Source organism: Neomonachus schauinslandi, chromosome 7, assembly GCF_002201575.2.
Source record: "Neomonachus schauinslandi chromosome 7, ASM220157v2, whole genome shotgun sequence".
Lineage (NCBI taxonomy): Eukaryota > Metazoa > Chordata > Mammalia > Carnivora > Phocidae > Neomonachus > Neomonachus schauinslandi.
The window spans coordinates 12,362,423-12,384,635 of record NC_058409.1 but is presented as its reverse complement, the minus strand read 5'-3'; the positions used below and the strand labels follow the sequence as shown (position 1 = coordinate 12,384,635).

The 22,213-nt window shown below is 38.3% G+C and overlaps 1 protein-coding gene across 3 annotated transcripts in view; it reads right to left on the bottom strand.

The window, feature by feature from the left end:
• Positions 1 to 17,343, bottom strand: part of DMXL1 (Dmx like 1) — a 135,889-nt gene extending 118,546 nt beyond the window's left edge. For all 3 annotated transcript variants that reach the window (XM_021702213.2, XM_021702214.2, XM_044917059.1), the window contains exons 1-2: positions 17,257 to 17,343; positions 2,417 to 2,542 (exon numbers count right to left, since the gene is read on the bottom strand). In XM_021702213.2, coding sequence (XP_021557888.1) covers positions 2,417 to 2,542; positions 17,257 to 17,343 — 213 coding nt within the window. The remainder of the gene's footprint in view (positions 1 to 2,416; positions 2,543 to 17,256) is intronic.
• Positions 17,344 to 22,213: the final 4,870 nt, after the last annotated feature.

Here is a 22,213-nt window from a genome sequence, read left to right as displayed (position 1 = left end):
CTTTGTGAATGCTCTAAGAAATTTTTTTTTTTCAATACTCCATTTTATCTGAGTATCTTTAAAATTTACTCTTTCAATCAATGGCTCTGTTTTATAAGGTGGCTACTATTATAGCTTAGGTGAGCCACAATGAAGAACAATGAAATATCAGAAATGAAGACTGATAGATACAAAAATGTATAAGGGATAAAAATAAGAGAATATAATCTTGAGAAGAAGGGGGTAAGGAACGAGGATGTAATGGAAAAAACTTTCAATGGCTATTTTTAATTGTTCTGAGAAGTTCATAGGACATAGAAATCATCTGTACGGAGTCAGTCTGGGAGGGAGTATTTAGTTTGGGCTTTTAAGAGTGGGTCAGACTTCAAAGAGCAGTGAATATTCAATTGTAGAAAAAGGGCATAACACAAGTTATTGAACACAAGTGCAAAGATTAGAAGAAGAGGCAATGTACACCTAGAGGTGACTACCAGCTGAGATGGAACAGAGTGTCCCTTCTAACAGAATGATGTACATATGTCCAAAAAGGCAGATCTAAGCCAGGCTGTACAGGGTCTCATGCCAAGGTGAACAATTTGAACTTTCCCAAGGTAAAGGGATGCAAAGAATGTTTTTAAGCAAATGAATAAGAGAAATGCAGATGAATTTTCTCATGAAAATTAATTAAGTCCTTCAGAGAAAAAAAACCAGTAATGCTAAAATACTGGATGTCTACGGTATCAGGCAGCACTTCCTTCTTAAAGGCCAACAGAAATCTCCAAGTATCATAACCTGCAAACTTTCTTCCTGATATGGCGAGAAGTCATTTATTTGTATGAATATCTGTGACACAAAGGAAATCTGCCCTTTATGAAAAGGACTATAGGGGATGCCTGGGTGGCTCAGTCGGTTAAGTGTCTGCTTTCAGCTCAGGTCATAATCCCAGGGTCCTGGTATGGAGCCCTGCTATGGGTGGCCCTCTCTCTGTTCAGCAGGGAGTCTGCTTCTCCCTCTCCCTCTGCCACTCCCCCTGCTTGTGCTCTCTCTCTCTTTCAAATAAATAAATAAAATCTTTAGAAGAAAAAAAAAATGACTATAAACCAAATGACCTGGTTATTTTAATCTGGACTGTCATGTAATCTAGGTTATCATGAAAACATAACTCATATTTAAAGTTATTAAATGGGATTTCCAACATAGCCAGGCTTATGTGAGTGTAGATGTTATAAGCAAGTTTTAATACAATAATGAAGATTACAGAACTATAGACCTGGATATCAAACAAACATGAAGAGAAGGGGGTTCCTGGAAGTCTCAAGGATTTTCAACATTCCATAATAAAAATCATTTTTGTAATATAGTGAGAATTAAAGATGTGAACAAAAGAAAGACAGATGAGAGACACTTGTAACTGTAAAGGGAAGGGACACAGGAGTAATATAGTAGTCCAAAAAACAGGTAAAGATGGTAAGAGCCAAAACTCATTTTACCATAAGTACCACCAAACTAGGTACTAAGAGGTAACTTTTCAGACTGGCAGGTTCATTAGAAATGATTAGATTAAAAAAAAAAAAAAAAGATTGGGCCCATTTGATTCCTCACACAAAATGTTCCAGTGCAATCATATAGTGCAGTAATATATTTAAATATCCAGCAAAAAATTAAGTAAATTTGCAAAGTTGAGCCCAGTCTAGCTACAAGCATGCCCAGGCCTGGCTACCCGTGCCTCCATGGTGCTATATGTAGCTTTACACTCTGCTGCCTACTAGCCATGACTCTACCAATTCTGCTACTACACAGAACTGTACTTCACCTGATACAGAATCACAGCCTGATTCTGTTGTTGTTGTTGCTGTTCTACTTTCAAGGTTACTTGTTACTTTTCATATGCAAATAAAAGTCCAAACAAAATTTTTCATTTTTCTTATAGACTTGGAATAAATTAATCTTACAGACTTGGAATAAATTAATAAAAAACTATGCACTTTAGAAGAGCTGGACTCCATTTCAGTACAAAGTTTATCCAGAAATTACAAGGAGATACCTGTACAGAGAAAGAATGACTCTAACAAATGATTTCTCTTCAGTAGTTTATTTGCAAATAGATTGAAGGTTTATTGTCATTCCTTTTCTTCAATTTTTAAATAAGTAAGCTTTAGACCTGTTCTACAGTTAATACTTCTTTATCAACTCACAGAAAAAGATTATGCTGTATTTTGAAATTATGTAAGAGCAGACTTCCTGACAATCTCTAAGACACATCTGAGAGAGTCAGGAATTTTGTTCTTTATGGTGCATCTTAGACAGCCAAAGAAATTTGTAGCTACATTGTCCTTGAAACAAAGCAAGCTTCAAATTCAATAGGAAATACACACTTTGGAGATTATCCTGACAAAAACCATATTCAGAACAAATCTCACATTACAAGATTACAAACCTTGCCTTGTTGCATTGAGCAGTCTACACATCCTACTTGAATATTTCCATGTTTAGCTCCTGGGATTATTTGTAATCTTTCAAAATCACTTCCCAGTATAACAATGTCACATCCAGATGCATAAGCCTAAAAAAGGGGGGGGATAAAAAAGGAAAAAATAAAATAAAAAGGATAAACTTGTCAAAGTATTTATCAGGTAGAATACTAGCATTAAATATTGTTGTAACTAAATATTATGTTTTAACAGAGCAATTTTAAGTATCTCTTTTAAAAAAAATCTCTAGTATTTGAGAATATTTCCTTTACCTCTGATGTTCAGTCCCATCAGCAAATTCAGTCAGTCCCATCTGCAAAATATTCACTTCTTCCACCTCCACTAAATGCTACTGCTCTTGTCTAAGCCCCCACCATCTCCTTCCACCACTACTATTAATAGTCTGACTGCTTCCATTCTTGCTTCCCTCTAATTCCTTTCCCCACACAGTCATACAGTCATGCTTTTTTTTTTTTTTAAGTAGACTCCACATCTAATGTGGGGCTCAAATTCATGACTCCAAGATCAAGAGTTGTATGCTCTACTGACTGAGCCAGCCAGGCACCCCTAAAAGAGTAAACTTTAAAAAATGTTTATTAAAGGGGAGCCTGGGTGGCTCAGACGGTTAAACATCTGCCTTTGGCTCAAGTCATGATTTCCGGGTCCTGGAATCGAGCCCCACATCAGACTCCCTGCCGAGCAGGGAGCCCGATGCAGGACTCGATCCCGGGACTCCAGGATCATGACCTGAGCCGAAGGCAGTCGCTTAACCAACTGAGCCACCCAGGCGCCCCTAAATAAATATTTTTTAAAATGTTTATTAAAGCAAGTAATTTGTCCTGCTTAAACCCCCTGATAGTTTACCCATTGCACTTGGAATAAAATCAACTCCCTACTATGGTTCTATGCCCTTACTGTCCTAATTCTCCAAACTCACCTCAAGCTACTCTTTCCATCCCTCCATTGGCCCTGTCCCTACACTGCCTTTCTTTGTCCTGGGGTGTATCAATCTTTTTCTACCTTACTGTGTTTTATCTACTTCTCTTCTGCCTGGTCTTTGTCTAGCTAGTTTTTTTCAACATTCAGGTCTTAGTTCCCAACCGTGTGCACGCACACACACAAACATACACACACTCTCTCTCTCTCTCATTACTTTCCATCACGTTACTATTTATTCTTCTTCATAGGAGGTAACACAATTTGTAAGTATCTTGCTTATTATCCATTTTCATTATTGCAAGTTACAAAACAAAACGATAGGGTTCAAGTGTATCTTGCTCTCTGCTCTATCCTCCAATTCTAAATGAAGGGGCTTCTTTATAAATACCTATGGAATAAATGAAGTATTTAACTTCAAAAACAGCCACCATAACCAAACAAATAAAAAGGTATAGTTCAAGGCTTGTTAGCAAGCATTTTATAGCTCTTTTTGAACTTCACAATTAGCAGAACTCTTCCAACCAGAATTCTTTTTGTATCCTTTTCCCTAATTTCTTAGATCACAGGAGTTTCTTCGTGGCTGTCTTCCTGGAATTTACTTATATAGGCCACCATGAAGTATGACACTGACAATAAAACATCTATCACAAACTTTTTCCCATCCAAAAATAAGTTCAAAAAAAGTATTAGTAATTATTTACTTTCTCACCACTTTTGCACCTGCACATATACCTTAATGTAGAAAATAATAATTTATACTTCATGACCTTAATTTTTGCCAAAGCCAAAATGTTTCTGTACGTGCCAGCAAAAAATATTTGGAAAGGTATTTGAGAGATCATACAAATAAATCTGCTCACATTACAGACAAGAAAATGAGGCCTAAAATAGGCTGACATAACTTCTTAGCGGCAGAGTGGGCTTCAGAATCTTGATCTCTTTTGATTCTTGATCTAGTGCTGTTTGTATGACACCATAAGGACTTCCCTAGTTAAGTATCCTTGCCAAGAATTTTCCAAAAAGGAATTAGGGACAATCAAGTCTGGTTCTACTGGCGTCATATAGTGGAGAAAATGGGCTCAGTAAACAAACAAACAAAAAATCTCATGATGGTCTGCTCACCTATATAAATATCCACAGTGGGATCACAAGGCTTGTCACAAGACTATGAGCAAGAATAAATTCCAAAAACTAATTTAAGAAAAATTTTCATTTGTAATACTCTAAACATCTTAATATTTTAGAAACTGATTTTCCCCCTCAATATTAAATTCTGATAAAATACCAATAGTCACTGTATCCCAAAACATTGTGTCAAATTATAAATGTTTACAATTTAGATTTCCTACTCATTAAACAAAAAATTTTAGTTCCATTAACTGGAAAATATATATATATACACATATATATTTTTTTAAACATGTCTTCATAACTTTGCTTTCCTTTTGCCATACCTAAAATTGTCTACCTACTTTCAGATATTGTATAGCAACTATTTTTGTCAACTACAACTCTAAATTTTCCTGAATTAAGTTCATACTAATCCTGAAGTTCCTCACAAAATTACTGTTTAATACAAGTACTAAACATCTGCAGAGTTGAGAAATGCAGAGTTATCCCAGAAATAAACACAGCCCTACAGAGAGGAAGATACCAACTTATTATACAATGAACCCTTGATCATTCCAAGATTAACCCAGTTCTGAATTACCCTTGTTCTTGTGCTGCAGCTGTATTACACGAGTACGGCCTGTCATTTGACTTTCTCTCAGTGACAGTACTAAAACATACAAAGCTTTCTCTCTCTAGTTTTAGTAAACTTCAAATCAACTGAAAATGACTGATCTTATCTGGAATATCTCTCTTTCGGTCCTCACTTTTTCTTTTAGAGTTATAACTAATGGATGACAATAAACTACTATATGGGAGAAAAAAGGGATAGAACCAACTGTAGTCTACACTTCATGAGCTATCATGCTAGGGGTTAGAATAAAGATCTTCTGGTATTCTTCATTACAGAGCTTAAATTTTTACAGTTTATTTGATTGGATAATTAAACACAGGATGCACTAAAGACTCAAACCATATTTGCATTACGTTCTATTTCTTAATCATTTTTAAGAATTTGTAAATGTATCTCCTTAAAAAGCCTGCTGTGTATAGGAGATTAGCTGAATAAGCTATAGTACATACCTGCAATGGAGTATCATATAGCTGTAAAAATAAGAAGGAAGCCATCTATGACTGGCATGGGGTGATTTCTACGGGATACTACTAAGTGAAAAAAAGCAAAGTACAAAAGGACATATATGTCATTTTTTGGATAAGGGACAAGGAAAATAAAACATTCATGGATCTGTTTATTACAATAAAAAACACAGGATGGATGAAACTAGGGAACAATAAAGTTGATTACCTACAAAGGTGGGTAGGATGAAGTGGAAGAGATACAGGAAAAAACGGTATTTGAAAACATATTGACATAATGCATATTCAAAGACTTAAATCAATCAGAGTGGGGGAGGGTATAGTGAAACAAAGGAACTAAGTACATTTCAAATGAATACATATCCACACCAAAAGAAAGAAGGGCCAAAGGAACTAAGTAACTTATGAACACAGAATCTGACCCCATTTTTCAATCTTGGGCAGTGAAAAGGAAAAAACTAGTCCACCTCCCATGTTTCTCCTTTACTCTGACACTACCGCATCCACAACACTTGACAACAGATGTGGGGTCTTTTAACCACACCAAACAATTCTGTGACACCAACTAGATAGCTGACAATTTAACTCAATTCCGACACCATCTACCTGAAGATAGTGTCAGATCCCACAGGTTAAGAGCTCAGTCTTAACTGAGACTGTTCTACACTTCAGATGCTAATCTCAAGTAGTGGGACCCCAGATTAATCATAACTTCATCCAACTTGGTTACAGAATCAGAGGTTCCCATGACCTCCTCTCCCTTGGATTTGATTTTTAGCTAAAACAGCTCACAAAACTCAAATACCAGTTTATTAAAAGATGTGATATAGAATACAGAAGAATAACTAGTAAAGAGACATATAGGGCGAGATCTGGGAGGGTCCCAAGCACAGGAGCTTCTGTCCCCATACAGCTGGGTGTATCACTCTCCGGGTACATGGATATGTTCACCAACCTAGAAGCTCCCAACAGCGCCATACTACTGGGATTTCATGGAAGCTTCCTCACACAGCCATGATCAATTATTAACTCCATTTCCAATCCCTCTCTAGTCTCTGGAGAATGGGAAGTGGGGCTCAAAATACCAAACTTCTAAACTTGGCTTGATCTGTCTAGTGACCATCCCAGGAGCCATCCAGGTGCCTACCCAGATTTGCCTCATTAGAACAAAAGCTGCTCCTAATACCCTTCCTTATAACTTAGGCGTTTACAAGGGTTTCAGGAGCTGTGACAGGACCCAGGGTCAAGAACCAAATATTAGGGGGCACCTGGCTGCAGAGCATGCACCTCTTGATCTCGAGGTTGTAACTTCAAGCTCCACGCTGGGTACAGAGATTACTAAAAAATCTTTTAAATAATAAAAAAAGAACCAAATATTATAACAAGCTATGCTCCTAATGTTCTTATCACTTAGGAATTTTAAAGAGCTTCTGGAATTCTGTGCCAGAAACTGGGGACAGAGACTAATCCATATATTTTCTATTATCTCATAGGCAGGGTGGGGAGAAGTATAAGCAAATCCTGAATGGTTTTTGTAGGTTGTTTTTTAATTACAGTGGTATGGACCATGCAATTCTGAAATGATTTTATATGTATTACAGAACTGAGCAAATGAGCCAAGGATCTCACTGTGTAAGGAAAAGGACAAAGATATAAAATGGGGAAAGACACAACAGGGTCAAGTAAGGTTGTTATGGAATTGGAAATACTGGTATAAAATCATGTTTTCCAAAATACACATATTTCCATGTACACATGTACATACATGTTTGTATATGTGTATGTATATGCATGCTAGCCTGCTATATGCATATACATATGTATACGCGCTAGTTCTGTCCAATGAAAAGGCCAAGCAGCAGACATTTCAGTAGCAATGAGATCACTTAGCACCTTGATCTTGTCCTCTAATAGCATTCTCTACTAAAAGAAACCAGGGCTCCTTGAAGAAATGGCTCATTACAGCACTGGAGCAGGGTGACTACAAGTAGGGGCATAGAATACCCTGTTATACCAGGAAGAAGGTGCTTTAAAAAAAAAAAACAGGCAAGAATCATCATCGGTGGATAGTCAATCTAGGGGAAAATTATGATGAGGATGCATGGTCTTAAAAGCCTCTCTCACACACTGCTTATTAGTTGTAAGGAGAAAAAAAAATCTGTTACACAATGGAGAAATTGGGCAACACCTTCAATGGCCATCAAAATTAACATCACTAATGATAGATATCACGTACCTCCAAATGGGATACCTAGAGAAGGACACAACATCACCTAAGCAGAATTTTGGCCAAGACCTCGATTTGATCAGGAAGAAATATCAGACAAATGAGAAATGAGAAAAGGTTTGTTTTTTAAAAGTGGGAGAGAAGTACTATATTCTTCAAATGTCACTGTTGAAACGAATAAAGAAAAAGAGAAATGATGCTAAAGAGACACAATAACTAAATGTAATCCCATAGTCTGAATCTTGTACTGGAAGGCTTAAAAACACTATCGAGAACATTGTCATATCAACCAACAGAACCTGAACATGGGTAATACATTAGATAAGTTTATCAATGTAAATTGATGAAGTAGATAAGTATACTGTGATTATGTAACAGAATATTCCTCTTATCAGGAAATCAGGCTAAAGTATTCAAGGGTAAAGAATTATATCGTACATAACATCCTCAAAGTGTTCAGAAAAAAAATTATGTAGGCACACACATGTCCAGGGAGCACAAATGATAAAGAAAATGGGAGTACATTATTGCCAATAGCCAAATCTAAGTAAAGAGAATATGAGTGTTCCTTGTACTATTTTTATTTTGTAACTTTTTCTAGGTATGAAATTTTTTTTTTAAGATTTTTTATTTTTTATTAGAGAGAGAGTACAAGCAGGGGGAGCAGCAGGCAGAGGGAGAGGGAGAAGCAGGCTCCCCACTCAGCAGGGAGCCCGACGTGGGGCTCGATCCCAGGACCCCGGGACCATGACCTGAGCCGAAGGCAGACGCTTAACCGTCTGAGCCACCCAGGCGCCCCTGAAATTACTTCTAAATAGTTATTTCTATGTAGTAATGAAAACATCTAAAACCTAAATAATTGTTTTCAAAAATCACTTTTTTGTGCTTTCTTTCATCTTTCACTCACTATAGTCTTCCGGGCCTATTTTCTTCTCTTTGGCACTATATCACAAGCCAATACTAAGTGCTTTTCATTGGTAACCCATTTAATCCCTACAACAAATTCTGTGAAGTACTTACTATCTTCACCCCATTTTACTGCTAAGGAAAATTAGGCTTTGATAGACTGAGTAATTGGCTCAAGTCTCAGAGCCAGGAGGAGGCACAATTAAGACTGAAACCTAGTTAAAACTAGAGGGAAAGGACAGAGGGCTTCACCAGTGATTGCTACCAAACATTTGAAGAAGGATTAATGCCAATCTTTCTCAAGGTCTTCCAAAAAACTGAAGAGGGAATACTTTCAAACTCATTCTGCAAGGCCAGCAGAAATCTAGATAAGGGCACTACAGGAAAAGAAAATTACAAGCCAATATCCCTGGTTGACATAAATACAAAAATCCTCAACAAAACACTAGCAAACCAATTTCAACAGCACCTTAAAAAGATTACACACTACAGTCAAGTGAGATTCATCCCTGAGATACAAGTACAGTTCAATATAGGCATTATATGACAAGCCCACAATATGAACACCATATTCAATGGTGAAAAGCTGAAAGCTTTTCTGTAAGATCAGGAGAAAGGCAAGGATGCCCACTCTCATTACTTCTATTCAAAAGTACTAAAAGTCCTGGCCAGAGCAATTAGGCATGAAAAAAATAAAAGGCATCCAAATTGGAAAGAAACACATAAACTTTCTCTTTACATTTAACAAGATATATTGAAAACCCTAAAGACTCTACCACAAGATAAAAAATAAAAAATTAGAACAAATGAATTCAGCAAAGTTGTAGGATATGAAACTAATACACAAAAATCAGTTGCATTTCTATATGTTAATGAATTTTTCAAAAAAGAAATTAAGAAAACAACTTATGACAGCATCAAAAAGTAAAATACTTAACAATTTTAAAAAGGTGAAAGATCTTATACACTGAAAACTATAAAATACTGATTAAAGAAATTGAAGATGACACAGATAAATGGAAAAATATCTTGTGTTCTTAGATTGGAAGAATACTGTTTAAATGTCCATACTATCCAAAGCAATCTACAGATTCAATGCAATCCCTCTCAAAATCCTAGTGGCATTTTTCACAGGAAAAAAAAAATCCCCAAATTCATATGAAACCACAAGAGACACCAAAAAGCCAAAGCAATCTTGAGCAAGAACCAAGCTCCAGCCATCACACTTCCTGATCTCAAACTATATCACAAAGCTATAGTAACCAAAACAGTATGCTATTAGCATAAAGACAGGCACATAGACAAAAAAGGCAGAGAATCATGAGCTCAGACATAAACCTGTGCACATATGGTCAACTAATCTTCGACAAAGGCACCAAGAATACATAACGGGGAAAGGATAGTCTCTTTAATAAATGGTGTTGAGAAACTGCACATCCATATGCAAAAGAATAAAACTGGACCCTTATCTTACATTGTACATAAAAATCAACTCAAAATGGATCACAGACTTAAATGTAAGACTTGAAACCATAAAACTCCTAGAAGAAAACACAGAGAAAAAGCTCCTTGACATTGGTCTTAGTATGACTTTTTTGATATGACATCAAAAGCACAGTGAGTCAACCTACAGAATGGGAGAAAATTTTGCAAACCATCTCTGATAAGGAGTTAATATCCAAAGTATGTAAGGAACTCATGCAACTCAATAGCAAAAAAAAAAAAATCTGATTTTTAAAAAGGTAAAGAACTTGAATAGACATTTTTCAAAAAAAAGACATACAGGTGGCTAGTAGGTATATGAAAAAAAATTTCTTCATCACTAATCATTAGGGAAATACAAATCAAAACCAAAATGAGATATCACCTTATACCTATTAGAATGGCAACCATCAAAAAGACAAGAGATAACGTGCTGGTGAAGATGTAGACCAAAGGAAATTCTTGTGCACTCTTGTCGGGAATGTAAACTGTTATAGATGCTAGGGAAAACAGTAGGAAAGTTCCTAAAAAAAAATTAAAAATAGAACTACCATATGATTCAGCAATCCAACTTCTGGGTATATATCCAAAGATGATAAAATGGCTATCTCAATGAAATGCCTGCACTCCCATATTCACTGCAGCATTTATTCACAACCAGGACATGCAAACAACCTAAGTGTCCAACAACAAATGGGTGGATAAAGAAAATAGGGTATATATACACAATGGAATAGTATTCAGCCATAAAAAAAGAAAAATATCCTGACATTTGTGACAACATTGACAGCATAATGCTAAGTAAATAAGTCAAAGAGAGAAAGACAAATACACTATATATGTATTCCACTTACATATGGAATCTAAAAACATTATACTAATAGAAACAGAGAATAGAATGGTGGTTGCCAGGGGCTGTGGGGTGGGGAAATGTGAGATTTTGGTCAAAGGGTACAAACTTTCAGTTGTAAGATAAGTAAGTTCCAGGGATCTAATGTACAGCATGGTAACTGTAGTTAACAATATTGTATTATATACTTGAAAGCTGCTCTAAGAGTAAAGCTTTAATGTTCTCACCATAACAACAACAAAACGGTAATGATGCAAAGTAAAGGGTATGTTAACTAGCCTTACTGTGATAAACATTTCGCAGCATATGCATGTATCAAATCCTCACAATATACACCTTAAATTTAAACAACAATATATGTCAATTACATCTCAATAAAGCTGGGAAAAAAGACATAAATCTATACAGATAATCCAATCTGGGTATCATTCAAAAATCACTTAAGGGCGCCTGGGTGGCTCAGTTGGTTAAGCGACTGCCTTCGGCTCGGGTCATGATCCCGGAGTCCTGGGATCGAGTCCCACATCGGGCTCCCAGCTCAGCGGGGAGCCTGCTTCTCCCTCTGACCCTATCCCCTCTCATGCTGTTTCTCTCTCTCTCAAATAAAAAAAAAAAAAAAAAAAAAAAAAAAAAAGAAACTAAAAAAAAAAAAAAAAAAAAATCACTTAAAACAGACACATCTTCTTATGCATAGTTCTAGAAGACTATTAAAATTAATTCAATCTTCTCTGTAGTTTATACAACACGATGAGGTAAAAAGCATGAAGTACACCAAGCCATCTCCCTACAAAGAACAGGGAAAACAGCTTTAAAGTGGGCTAAGTATGTACCACTGAATTCTTTATATAATCCATCAACCTGGTTTAAATAAAAACCTAAGAAGTAATATAATACATAGTATTTCTAAACCCAAATCTAAAACTAGTTTGACAGATTTTTCTAAAATAAATTCTCAAAATCTCCCTTCAAGGTGTCCTGACTATATTGTATATCAAAACAGTAAGAACAGCACTGATTTATCAAATAAACCTCCATGCTATTTGGTACTCAAAATTAATGTGCATTTACTGATCATTGATACATTAGCTGCTTCTGTCAAGAGATCTGTAATCAGAACAATCTATTACTAGCCAATGAAAATGAAATTAGTAAGTGAAAATTTTTTTATTAGGTACCTGTAATATTAGGTTTACTAGTTTTGAGACTAAACAAGATGCACAGGAAGACCTGAATTCATGTATGTGCTATCAAGCATATAATCATGATTTTTTACTTGAAATTGTGACAGAAAACCTTCTCAAATATTCTAAATTTCAAAAATTACCCAAGGCTGTAACAGCTCGTATTCGAACTTGGAAGTATTGTGATGTCTGTAAAACACCTGGATTTCTTGTTTTCACTGTTCTGTTTTAACCAACCATACCAGGTAAATACTCCAAGGAATTTCTTCCTGGTATAATTCCTGGTTAAATGACTTGAATTGTAAAATGTTGTAATGAACATTTTTCTCATTTTTAAACATATAATGTTAAAATTTAGTATTGCTTCAATAATCTTAAAGGTACCTTAATACAATTTAAAACATAGTATTTTAAAATAGGCCACTTTTTAAAAAGAAGTCTGATGTACTGGTAATGACATATGAGAACCACAAAGATCTTTTTTCCAGATGTAAATAGTATCAAACTTACCCCTCCTGTATTGTCTCCACTTACAAAGACCCATAAGCCCCCTCCAAAAAAACTGGACAACCAAAAAACCCCTTTCTATTCTCCTACCTATAAAGGTTTCCCTAGAGTGAACAAAACCAAAAGCTAAACTAAAGGATGCTTACCATGACAGAAAGAGGAGAAAGAATGCTAATTCAGCCTCCATTTCTCTACCAACAACCAGATAGCTGCAGTCAGTCTTTTGACTTCTAATCTGGATCCCCTGGCTGTGAACACTGGGTTGTCTAATACAAAAAAAAGGGAGCCTGGAGCTCTAACATGTTCGCTCTCTCTCCTATAGCAAAGATGTTTAAATTCCAAACGAGAGACAGGAAGTCCTAAATATTAACATAGTCTATCTCTTAGAAGTTACCTCCCTTTCCATTTCAACACTAACTATAAAGTATAAAATGCAAAGAAAAAAAATCTGTTGTATATTAAAGCACATGTCATCAGTATGCACAGGAATACCAGAAAATCTAGATTCAAATTAACTGTGCCTCTTTTTAACCTACTATTTATCTTCCATAAACAAAATATTTTTTATTTTAAAAACAAAAGTTGTCAACAGATCAGGACCAGTTTACTCACATATTTTCACTCTAAAAATAGTAGGAAATTAACAAGGAAAAAAGACTGAGGGAAGCATTCAGGTAAAGAGAGAAAAAAAAAAAGAATTTTTGCTTAGTGTACAGGAAAACCGTTGCTCACCTGATATTGAGGGTAAAAAGCATAACAAGTGACTGAAAAAAGTTTAAAGGAACTTTAATAGAAGTATTTTATTTGGACTCAAATCTAAATTATTAAAGCTATTTTAAAACACAGAGACTTTTAATTATATTTCAGTAAGGCTTCTTTAACTACTATTCTTCAATTCAACCAGTATTTATGTGCCAAGGATTAGAATGAGTAAAACTTTAATTTTTATAATTGACATTTTTGAGCGGTTTACATATATTAAACAATGAACTTAGAGCTTAGGACATTTTCATGTAACAACCCTATGAATAGGTACCACTTTGGCCCCATTTTACAGATGAGAAAAAAAGGAATTTAAAAGAACTTGCTCATAGATGTACAACTAACTATAAGGGATGAGGCTGGAAGTCAAATCCAAGTAATAACTTTATTAAGAGGAGTCACCAATACCTTAATCACTGTTCTAGATGGTCATAACGAAACCATGGGAGACACAAGGCAATACTGGTTAATGATATAATGGAAGTACAAATAAAGTGCCTTGACAGCATAAGAGACATGGTCATTGCCTACTAGAAGTTCTCATACTAATAGGGAAGTCAAAATATTTCATGCCAGCTTAAGCAGTAAAAGTGTTATCTAATACTTAGACAAACAAATTGTATTAGTAAGTACATATTCTAAAATCTAGAACCAATGAGAGCTGGCATTCAATTTCATTTCAATTTAAAACCTGTCAGACTTCCTTCGGAAAACAGGATCTCATTTCTTTTAATCTTTCAAAACAAGAACAGGTAAGTTATTAGCAAACAGGAGAAGGGAGGAATTGCAAACACAGGATGTCTTCACAAAAGGCATGAAGTACCAGGAGGAATAAAATCATTCTTCAAAGGGGTCTCCAAGAGGAAGATCTCCTATCCCTCCCTCAAGTCAAACTGAAATCTAGAGATTTTTTTTTAGTCTGTACATACCATCTACCATTAATGTTTGCTATCTTCCCATCAAAGAAGTCAAAAATCAGAAGAGATTAAAAACAGAATTCAAGGAGTAAACAATAAATAGATCTGCTTTTTAACATAAAAAAAACCAGGCAATTTCAAGAGAGATAAATTTAAGATGTATATGGTGTGGAGGAAACTAAAGGCAAGAAACTTGTTTTGTAATAGAACTAGCAACTTAATGTTAAAGTGCCAACGATGGGGGGCGCCTGGGTGGCTCAGTCGTTAAGCGTCTGCCTTCGGCTCAGGTCATGATCCCAGGGTCCTGGGATCGAGCCCCACATCTGGCTCCCTGTTCGGTGGGAAGCCTGCTTCTCCCTCTCCCAATCCCCCTGCTTGTGTTCCCTCTCTCGCTGTCTCTCTGTCAAATAAATAAATAAAATCTTAAAAAAAATAAGTGCCAAGTTTGGATTGGGTACAAAGTAAGAAGATGATTGTTAATCCTTAAACTACCACCCAAATTAGAGAACTAGGATCTCTTTATACTAAAGAAATGAAAATTTTACTTTACTAGAATCTTTCCTCAGATCTGGGAGAAATCTGCAGTAGGCTTGGTAGATGATTCACGTATGGTCTATGGAGGGGCACCTAGGTGGCGCAATCAGTTAAGGGTCCAACTCTTGGTTTTGGCTCCGGGTGGAGAGACTGAGCCCCACCGCCCCCACCCCCTAGATCTGCGCTCGGGGCGGAGTCTGCTTAAGACTCTCGCTCCCTCTCCTTATGCCCCTCCCCCCTGCATGCGCAGCTCTCTCCCGTGCTCGCTCGCTCGCTCTCTCTCTCTCTGATAGGTAGGTAAATCTTAAAAAAAAAAAAAATGTGGTCAATGGAAATAGATTTAAAAATACGGTCGTAGAAGAAGCAACATTATGGTGTACAATAACCACATATAGTCTCTGGTATATTAGCTCATCTCTTCTTTAAAATAACATGGAGGCATTCACCAAGGTTTTATATACACTTAGAGGGGTCATCTAAGTGTATAAATAGGCCAGTATATTGTATGTACTTTGAAGTTCACACTGTGGCATAGATTCCGAAAGCCTTCTTAGAAAAAGTTGTTGGAATTTACACTGGAGAAAGCACTCATAACTTTAGGAGATATTACCATTCTATAATCTCCCACTAGGCAAACCCCATTAGGATGATGCTTATTTCTTCCATTTCTTCCATCTTTAATGGCAAGAACAGAGAGCAATGTCCAGCTATAGGGAGTTTGTAGTAGCTCACTGAGGCCCTCAGACTTCACTCTTCCCTTGAGTATTCAGGCTAGATTAACATTTAGCATCAGAATCTCAAAATTGCTAATGTCAAATGCAAGCTAAGGTGTGTATGAATCTCTCCAGAGTGGAGGTACAGGCTCTCCCTGAGAGCGAAATACTTAGTTGTCACAGATCTAAAAGCACAATTCAGGTATGGAATTCCTATACCATGTTAAATAACTACTATTATTTAATCTAAGATTTATTCTGACTAAGACCACAAAATAATTCATAAGTAAAAGAGAAGAAAACCTGGGGGATCCGTTAAGCTGTTTACTTTGTTTCACTTGCTTACATAAAATTAAGTTTTACTTTTTTTTTTTTTTAAAGATTTTATTTATTTGAGAGAGAGAGAATGAGAGACAGAGAGCATGAGAGACAGACAGCATGAGAGGGAGGAGGGTCAGAGGGAGAAGGAGACTCCCTGCCGAGCAGGGAGCCCGATGCGGGACTCGATCCTGGGACTCCAGGATCATGACCTGAGCCGAAGGCAGTCGCTTAACCAACTGAGCCACCCAGTGCCCCTAAGTTTTACTTTTAATCATAACTAAGAGATAACAACACAAGTTGCAGCAAATATCCTCAGCATTATAAATATGTTTAGACAAAGGGACTCAAAGGCCGGGGGGGGGGGTGGCGGGCACCGGGGCCGGTACTTACTTACAGTTTGAAATTATTATATTATATATTAAATTATTATTATTACTATAAAAACTATAGTTAAAGCAGAAAATGCCACTACACTGCTAAGTAGCCAGAAGTTTGGGGCCTTCTTCCCAATGAAAAACGAGCGACATTCAGTAAATCTTAACCTGGAACTACCACTCCACACCAGAGGAGTTTTATTGAAAAACTGTAATGCAACTTTTAGTAATTAACGTGAGCAATCTAAAATAAAAAGTTTCCCAGGATTTCTAAACTGTTACATATGGAATTCAAAGGACGACAGGAGTGAATTACTTATGAAAAATATTTTTTCCTTTTTTCCAAAGTTATTCCTCGGTGAATATGAAGAAAAGCAAATGAAAACACTGTTTTCACTGTATTACTCAGCGCTAGATATTGATAGCAAACAATCAGTAATTGTTTTAAGACACCCACTTTAATTACAAAGATACTTGATCTTAAATTAGTATAAAGAAATTAAACCAATCCCAACTATTTCTAAATTTGACAACTTAAGCCTACGAAAAGCCCCCACACACATTACAACAATTATTTCTGGGTAAACGATTTTGATAAACCATGCCAGTCCAAGGACGTCAGATTAGAAACTTTAAAAATCCTACAAAACATTCTAACTTCCGACTCAGTGCCTCGATAACGAACATGTTTCTACCTCCTTCGCTCTCAAAAGCCAGGTCCACCCGGTCCTAGGGGCGGGGACCTTCGTGGGGGACCTGCGGACCCCAGTGCGGGCGACCAGGCGTTCTTGGCCTCGGCCCCGTGATTCGTGATTCTGGCCCGATCCCGGCTGACTCAGGGGCGCGGACCCGCCACGGGCGACGCGGAAGCCTCCCTCCACTCACCGTGAAGCGCTGGTCGCCGACGCTGCCCACGGAGAAGCAGTGGTCGCCAGGGTTCACAGCCCCGGTCAGCACCTGGTGCAGGTTCATGTCTGCGCCTTAGTCCAGCAACGGACGCCGCGTCCGGCTCATGCCCAGGGTCAGCTGCCGCTTCCCTCCCTCCTTCCCTCAGGGGCGGCGGCCTCTCTTGGGCGGCGACGGCGGCAGCGACAGGCGCCAGGAGCCGGAGCCGCTCAGCTGGGGCCCGCAGTTCATCCCGAGCCCTGGCGGGCAAGGCCGGGAGGGGGCGGGCCGCGGAGAGGGCGCGGCGCGGCGCAGCGCTGCGCTTGTCCGCGCACCTGTCACAGCCCGCGGGGGCCCAGGTGAAGCTCCGCGTAGACTCGAGGGCCGAGACCCCAGGCCGACTGCCCGGAGGAGGGCCGCGCAGTCCACACACTTCTTCTCGGCTCGGGGTGGCTGGCCCAGACCGAGCCCCAGTGGCGCAGGCTGCACGCGCTCGCCTTCCCCGCCTGACCTGTCCCTTCCCGGCTCCGGTGCCCACCACCCCCACTGGCCTTTGCCGCTCACTTCGCGTCGCTAGGTCCCGGCAGCCGAAATATCGCGAGACTTCCCGCGGCGAAGAGGGGTACTGCGGTAAAGGACTCACTTTTTTACCACAGTTTACAGATCAGCAAGTGGATAAGAAAACGCCTCGTCTAGTCAGATGCTGGCCAATCCCGAGCTCCAGTCCACCTAGGGCCCCGCCCACCACCGAGGACAGGCCAATCGCTTTGAGGCTGGTGAGTGAGTCTGTGGGTTTGAGTGCTGCACAGAAGAACCCCAGCAGAAACACAATGAGTCTAGAATGAGGTAGAAGTAGTCGCGTTATGCTTTAGGCTAGGGCTTAATCCGTCGGGCCAGAAAGCTTGAAAGGAAGAAATGCATTATAAATGGAGGTGCAATGTCCTCCGTCCTGGTAGAGACTACAAGTCCCAACAAGCACCGCTCCCCCAGGCGGCCCTTGGGGACTCCAAATAGATGCGACCCTTCTAGGGTCTCTGTCCCGGCGTGATAGTTTCTCCAGCCTTACGCGTCCTTCCGATTCGCTACACAGGGGATTTTGAAAGACTTAAATATTCGACAAGTGTTAAAATGAAGTGTTTTCACCTCAGTTGTCCTGAACATAGGTTTTGAAGTAGTGCTGATCATAATACTGCACCAGCCCTACGTTGAGCGTTTGTTTCGGGGGAAAAAAAAAACAAACCTAAGGATTCCAAAATGATTAGTGTCACAGTTACAACTGCTAGATACTCTCAGTGTATTTTGACACAAGTTTTGTGTTATTATTGATAAATATGTTTATATGTTTCCTTCCCTATATTTTATACGGACGGTCCTCCTCCCTAGCGCAGTGACTGTTCCACTGTAGGTGTTGAATAAATGCGAAACGGATGAAGGTAAATAAGGAACTCTCCACCTGAAAAAAGTAGTTTGTTAAAAATAGCTAAATTGATTTTTATATACTTTTCTTGTGGTTAAAAAAAACACACACACACACCTTCACACCAATACTTGGATGGGAGGAGTATTAATTTTATCCTATGCCAAAATTTTTTGCAATGTACATTTACTTTATTTTGCAATAAAAAGTTACTTTAAAAACAAGTTTAAGAGCCATCTCCGTTTTTTTATTTGAAAGTTGTAAACGAATTCCATTATTTATCCCAGTCTTTTTATAAAAATAAGGGACTTAAAACTTGTTTTTTTAAAAAAACTATTTTACTGAGGTCTAACATACTTACAACTTCATTTCTGTTTTAATTATTAATATTCAAATCTTATTCAGAGTGGCTTTAATTTTATATTATAGATTCTAAATGAAGTTTTCTCTGTGTCCCACATAAATTGTACCTGGCCCAACGTGTTTACTCATTCTATCCTGCCCAGTTTTTGGTTTTTAAGGGCATGCAGTATAGCAGAATAAGAGAAACTGAGTGACCTAGTAGTTAGGAAATCTGAGATCTACTCCTGATCTCACATTAGCTGTGTGACCTTGGAACTTTAAGACTCATTTTCCTCATCTGTAAAATCAGCAAGTTCAGCCTATCAACAACATTTTGCTAGGCATTTTCATTCCTGCAACTCAGGACATCTGTTAGTTTTTATTAAATTCCTTCAGCCTTGAGTTAGACTACCTGAGTTTGAATCCTAGCCTTACCACTCCTTAGGTTATTTAATCTCTCTGTGCTTTACTTTCCTTATATATAATAAGCAAGAGATAGTAGTAGACTTTCTTCATATAATCATCATGAGGATTAAATAAAAACAGTGTTTGGCACATAGAGTTCAATAGATGTTAGCTGTTATTATTATTATCATTGTTACTAAATAAACCTAACCTTTTAACATATAGTTACTCTTTCTAAGGTTTTCCAAAAGGTATCAAACCCCGGTCCAAATCAGACTTCCCAGGGATGCTTGAGACTGCCAGAAACGTTCTGAGGACATTCTAGTCTATCTAAAACTATAGCACTATGATGCCTAATGAAAATCCAGGGTATTCCTTTGCTTCTTATTCATAAGAAATACTCCTAGTACTTTATTAAATTGCCCATTAAACAACCTGTTTTTGGGGCGCCTGGGTGGCTCAGTTGGTTAAGCGACTGCCTTCGGCTCAGGTCATGATCCTGGAGTCCCGGGATCGGGTCCGCATCCGGCTCCCTGCTCGGCAGGGGGTCTGCTTCTCCTTCTGACCCTCCCCCCGCTCATGCTCTCTCTCTATCTCATTCTCTCTCTCAAGTAAATAAATAAAATCTTAAAAAAACCAAAACAAAACCAAAAAACAACCTGTCTTTGATATATAGGAGATAAACTGTTTTATTGAAACAACTAAATGCTAGTACTTTATAAAACCAGGGCTGGTTTTATACAGCCCTGAGCTAAAATGGTTTTTACATTTTTAAATGGTTGAAAATAGCAATAAGAGAATAATATTTCATGATAAGTGAAAATTACATAAAGTTCACATGTCCATAAATAAAGTTATATTGGGATACAGCCATACGTAATCGTTTAGGTATTATCTATGGCTGTTTTCACACTACAAATGCAGAGCTGAATACAATTAACCATTGAACAATGCAGGAGAAGTTCTAGTCTCAAAGGGAAGGGGGACTTTAATTAGACTCAATGAGTGGTGACAGTGTAAAGAACAGCTAACAGGCTGTTTGAGACCCTGGGGGGGGAAAAAAGGAGCGTATAGGATGCCCACTCAGATTGAGAAGTATTCATGCCTGTTCTTCACTCTCTGATTTCCTGAAATCCTTGTCATTATCCTTCTCCCTGCCACCCTCATCCTTAAACTCATTAATATAAATTCCTGTCCTCTCAGTCCCTGGGCCATGGGAGCCACCAATAGGGGCTTCAGTCCCCACTGCCAACACTCAATAGGCGAGGAAGATTGGAAGTAAACAGAGTCCCTCATCCTATAACTAAGCCTGAATCAGGGGGACGATGTTGCTGGAATTTCACACAAGCGTTTGGAACTTATTGTTCCATAAAAATAAGATGAGGGTGTCTGTCCCAGGAACCTGTCTGGACTGGCAACAGCAACCTTGCTGTAGCAAAATCTATCACGGATATTACAGGTCAAATAGATATTCGAGCAATGAAATAGGACCCTAGCCATCATTTATAATATTGTTACTATAGAAACATTAATTCTAATACCTCTAAAATTTGGAGATTGCCATTAAATACTCTTGGCTCACACTCACTTGCTCAGCTGAAGGGTTCTCCACCCATAAGCACTTAAAGGGCAGTTATTTATAAAAGCTACTATTCATTAAACACCCAGTCTACACTATCATAGGTATTTTATTTACTTCATTTAAATCTCAACAAGCACTGTATTACAAATGAAGACACCTGAACTAAAAAAGAGACTAAATATTGCCCAACGTCATATTAGATTTGGATCATATCACCACCCAAGGATTGGAACTCAGATTTTGTAGGCTGCAAAGGCCCTCTAAGTGTTTTCCAAAGACCCCTGAATCCCAAAGTGAATTCAGAGTCTACCACTTACCTCCTTGCTGACAATGTGAGAGGAGACAGGGAAGGTGAGATGACTTCTTTAAGTTGGATCTTCAGTGATTTTTCCAGGAGAAAGAACCATCTTCCCCAAATACTTTTCTCTTCCCCTTCCTAAAGATGGAAGAAAAGCTGACCTCCTTACCTTGACCTACTCCCAAACTAGAAAGACCATAGTTTGTTGAAAGATAAAAGAAACATCTCCAGCCAAGAGACTCCTGATACTTTCCTACCACTAAGGGAAAGGTGGTGGGGTGGGAACGGGCATACTAGGGTTTGGATTCATTTCCCACCTCCTTCTGCTTTGCTCACATTTCTTTTCTCTCTCAGCAAATGCCAGAAAACACAAACACAAGAACAAGAAACAAAAACAACAAGATCAACCTCCAGCTGGGCCGCACCCAAGCCCTCTCCCTAGACAGGCCACACCAGAAGGCTGTAGGGAAGAGGCAAGGTACTCCCTTCTCAGATGGGGGTTGGGGTGGGGGAGGGGCAAAGTGAATAAATTAGAATAAATTAACAAGGACAGGCAAGGAATGCAACTTTGTGCTGGGAGGGCCACTTCTCTCTAACACACAGAAGAGTTGATGCGGGGAGGCAGGGGTCATCTCCAAAGGTCACTACAGTAGGAGTAAGAGCAGTGGGGGCAGAAGTCTGCTCTTCCTCCACATTCTTCCTAAACAGAGCAGAAGAATTAAGAATGGAAGTGGAAGAGACGCACAAAAGGAAAAGGTAGAATCTTCCAATTAGGTAGATATTCACTTGGTTAAAGGCAAATACTTCTAGGAAAGTCTTGAAATTACGAGTAAGTCACACACATACATCAGTTGTGGCTTTCATCTGACTATGACTCTCCTTATTCCTATTGGAGTTTTCATTAGGGGGAAGT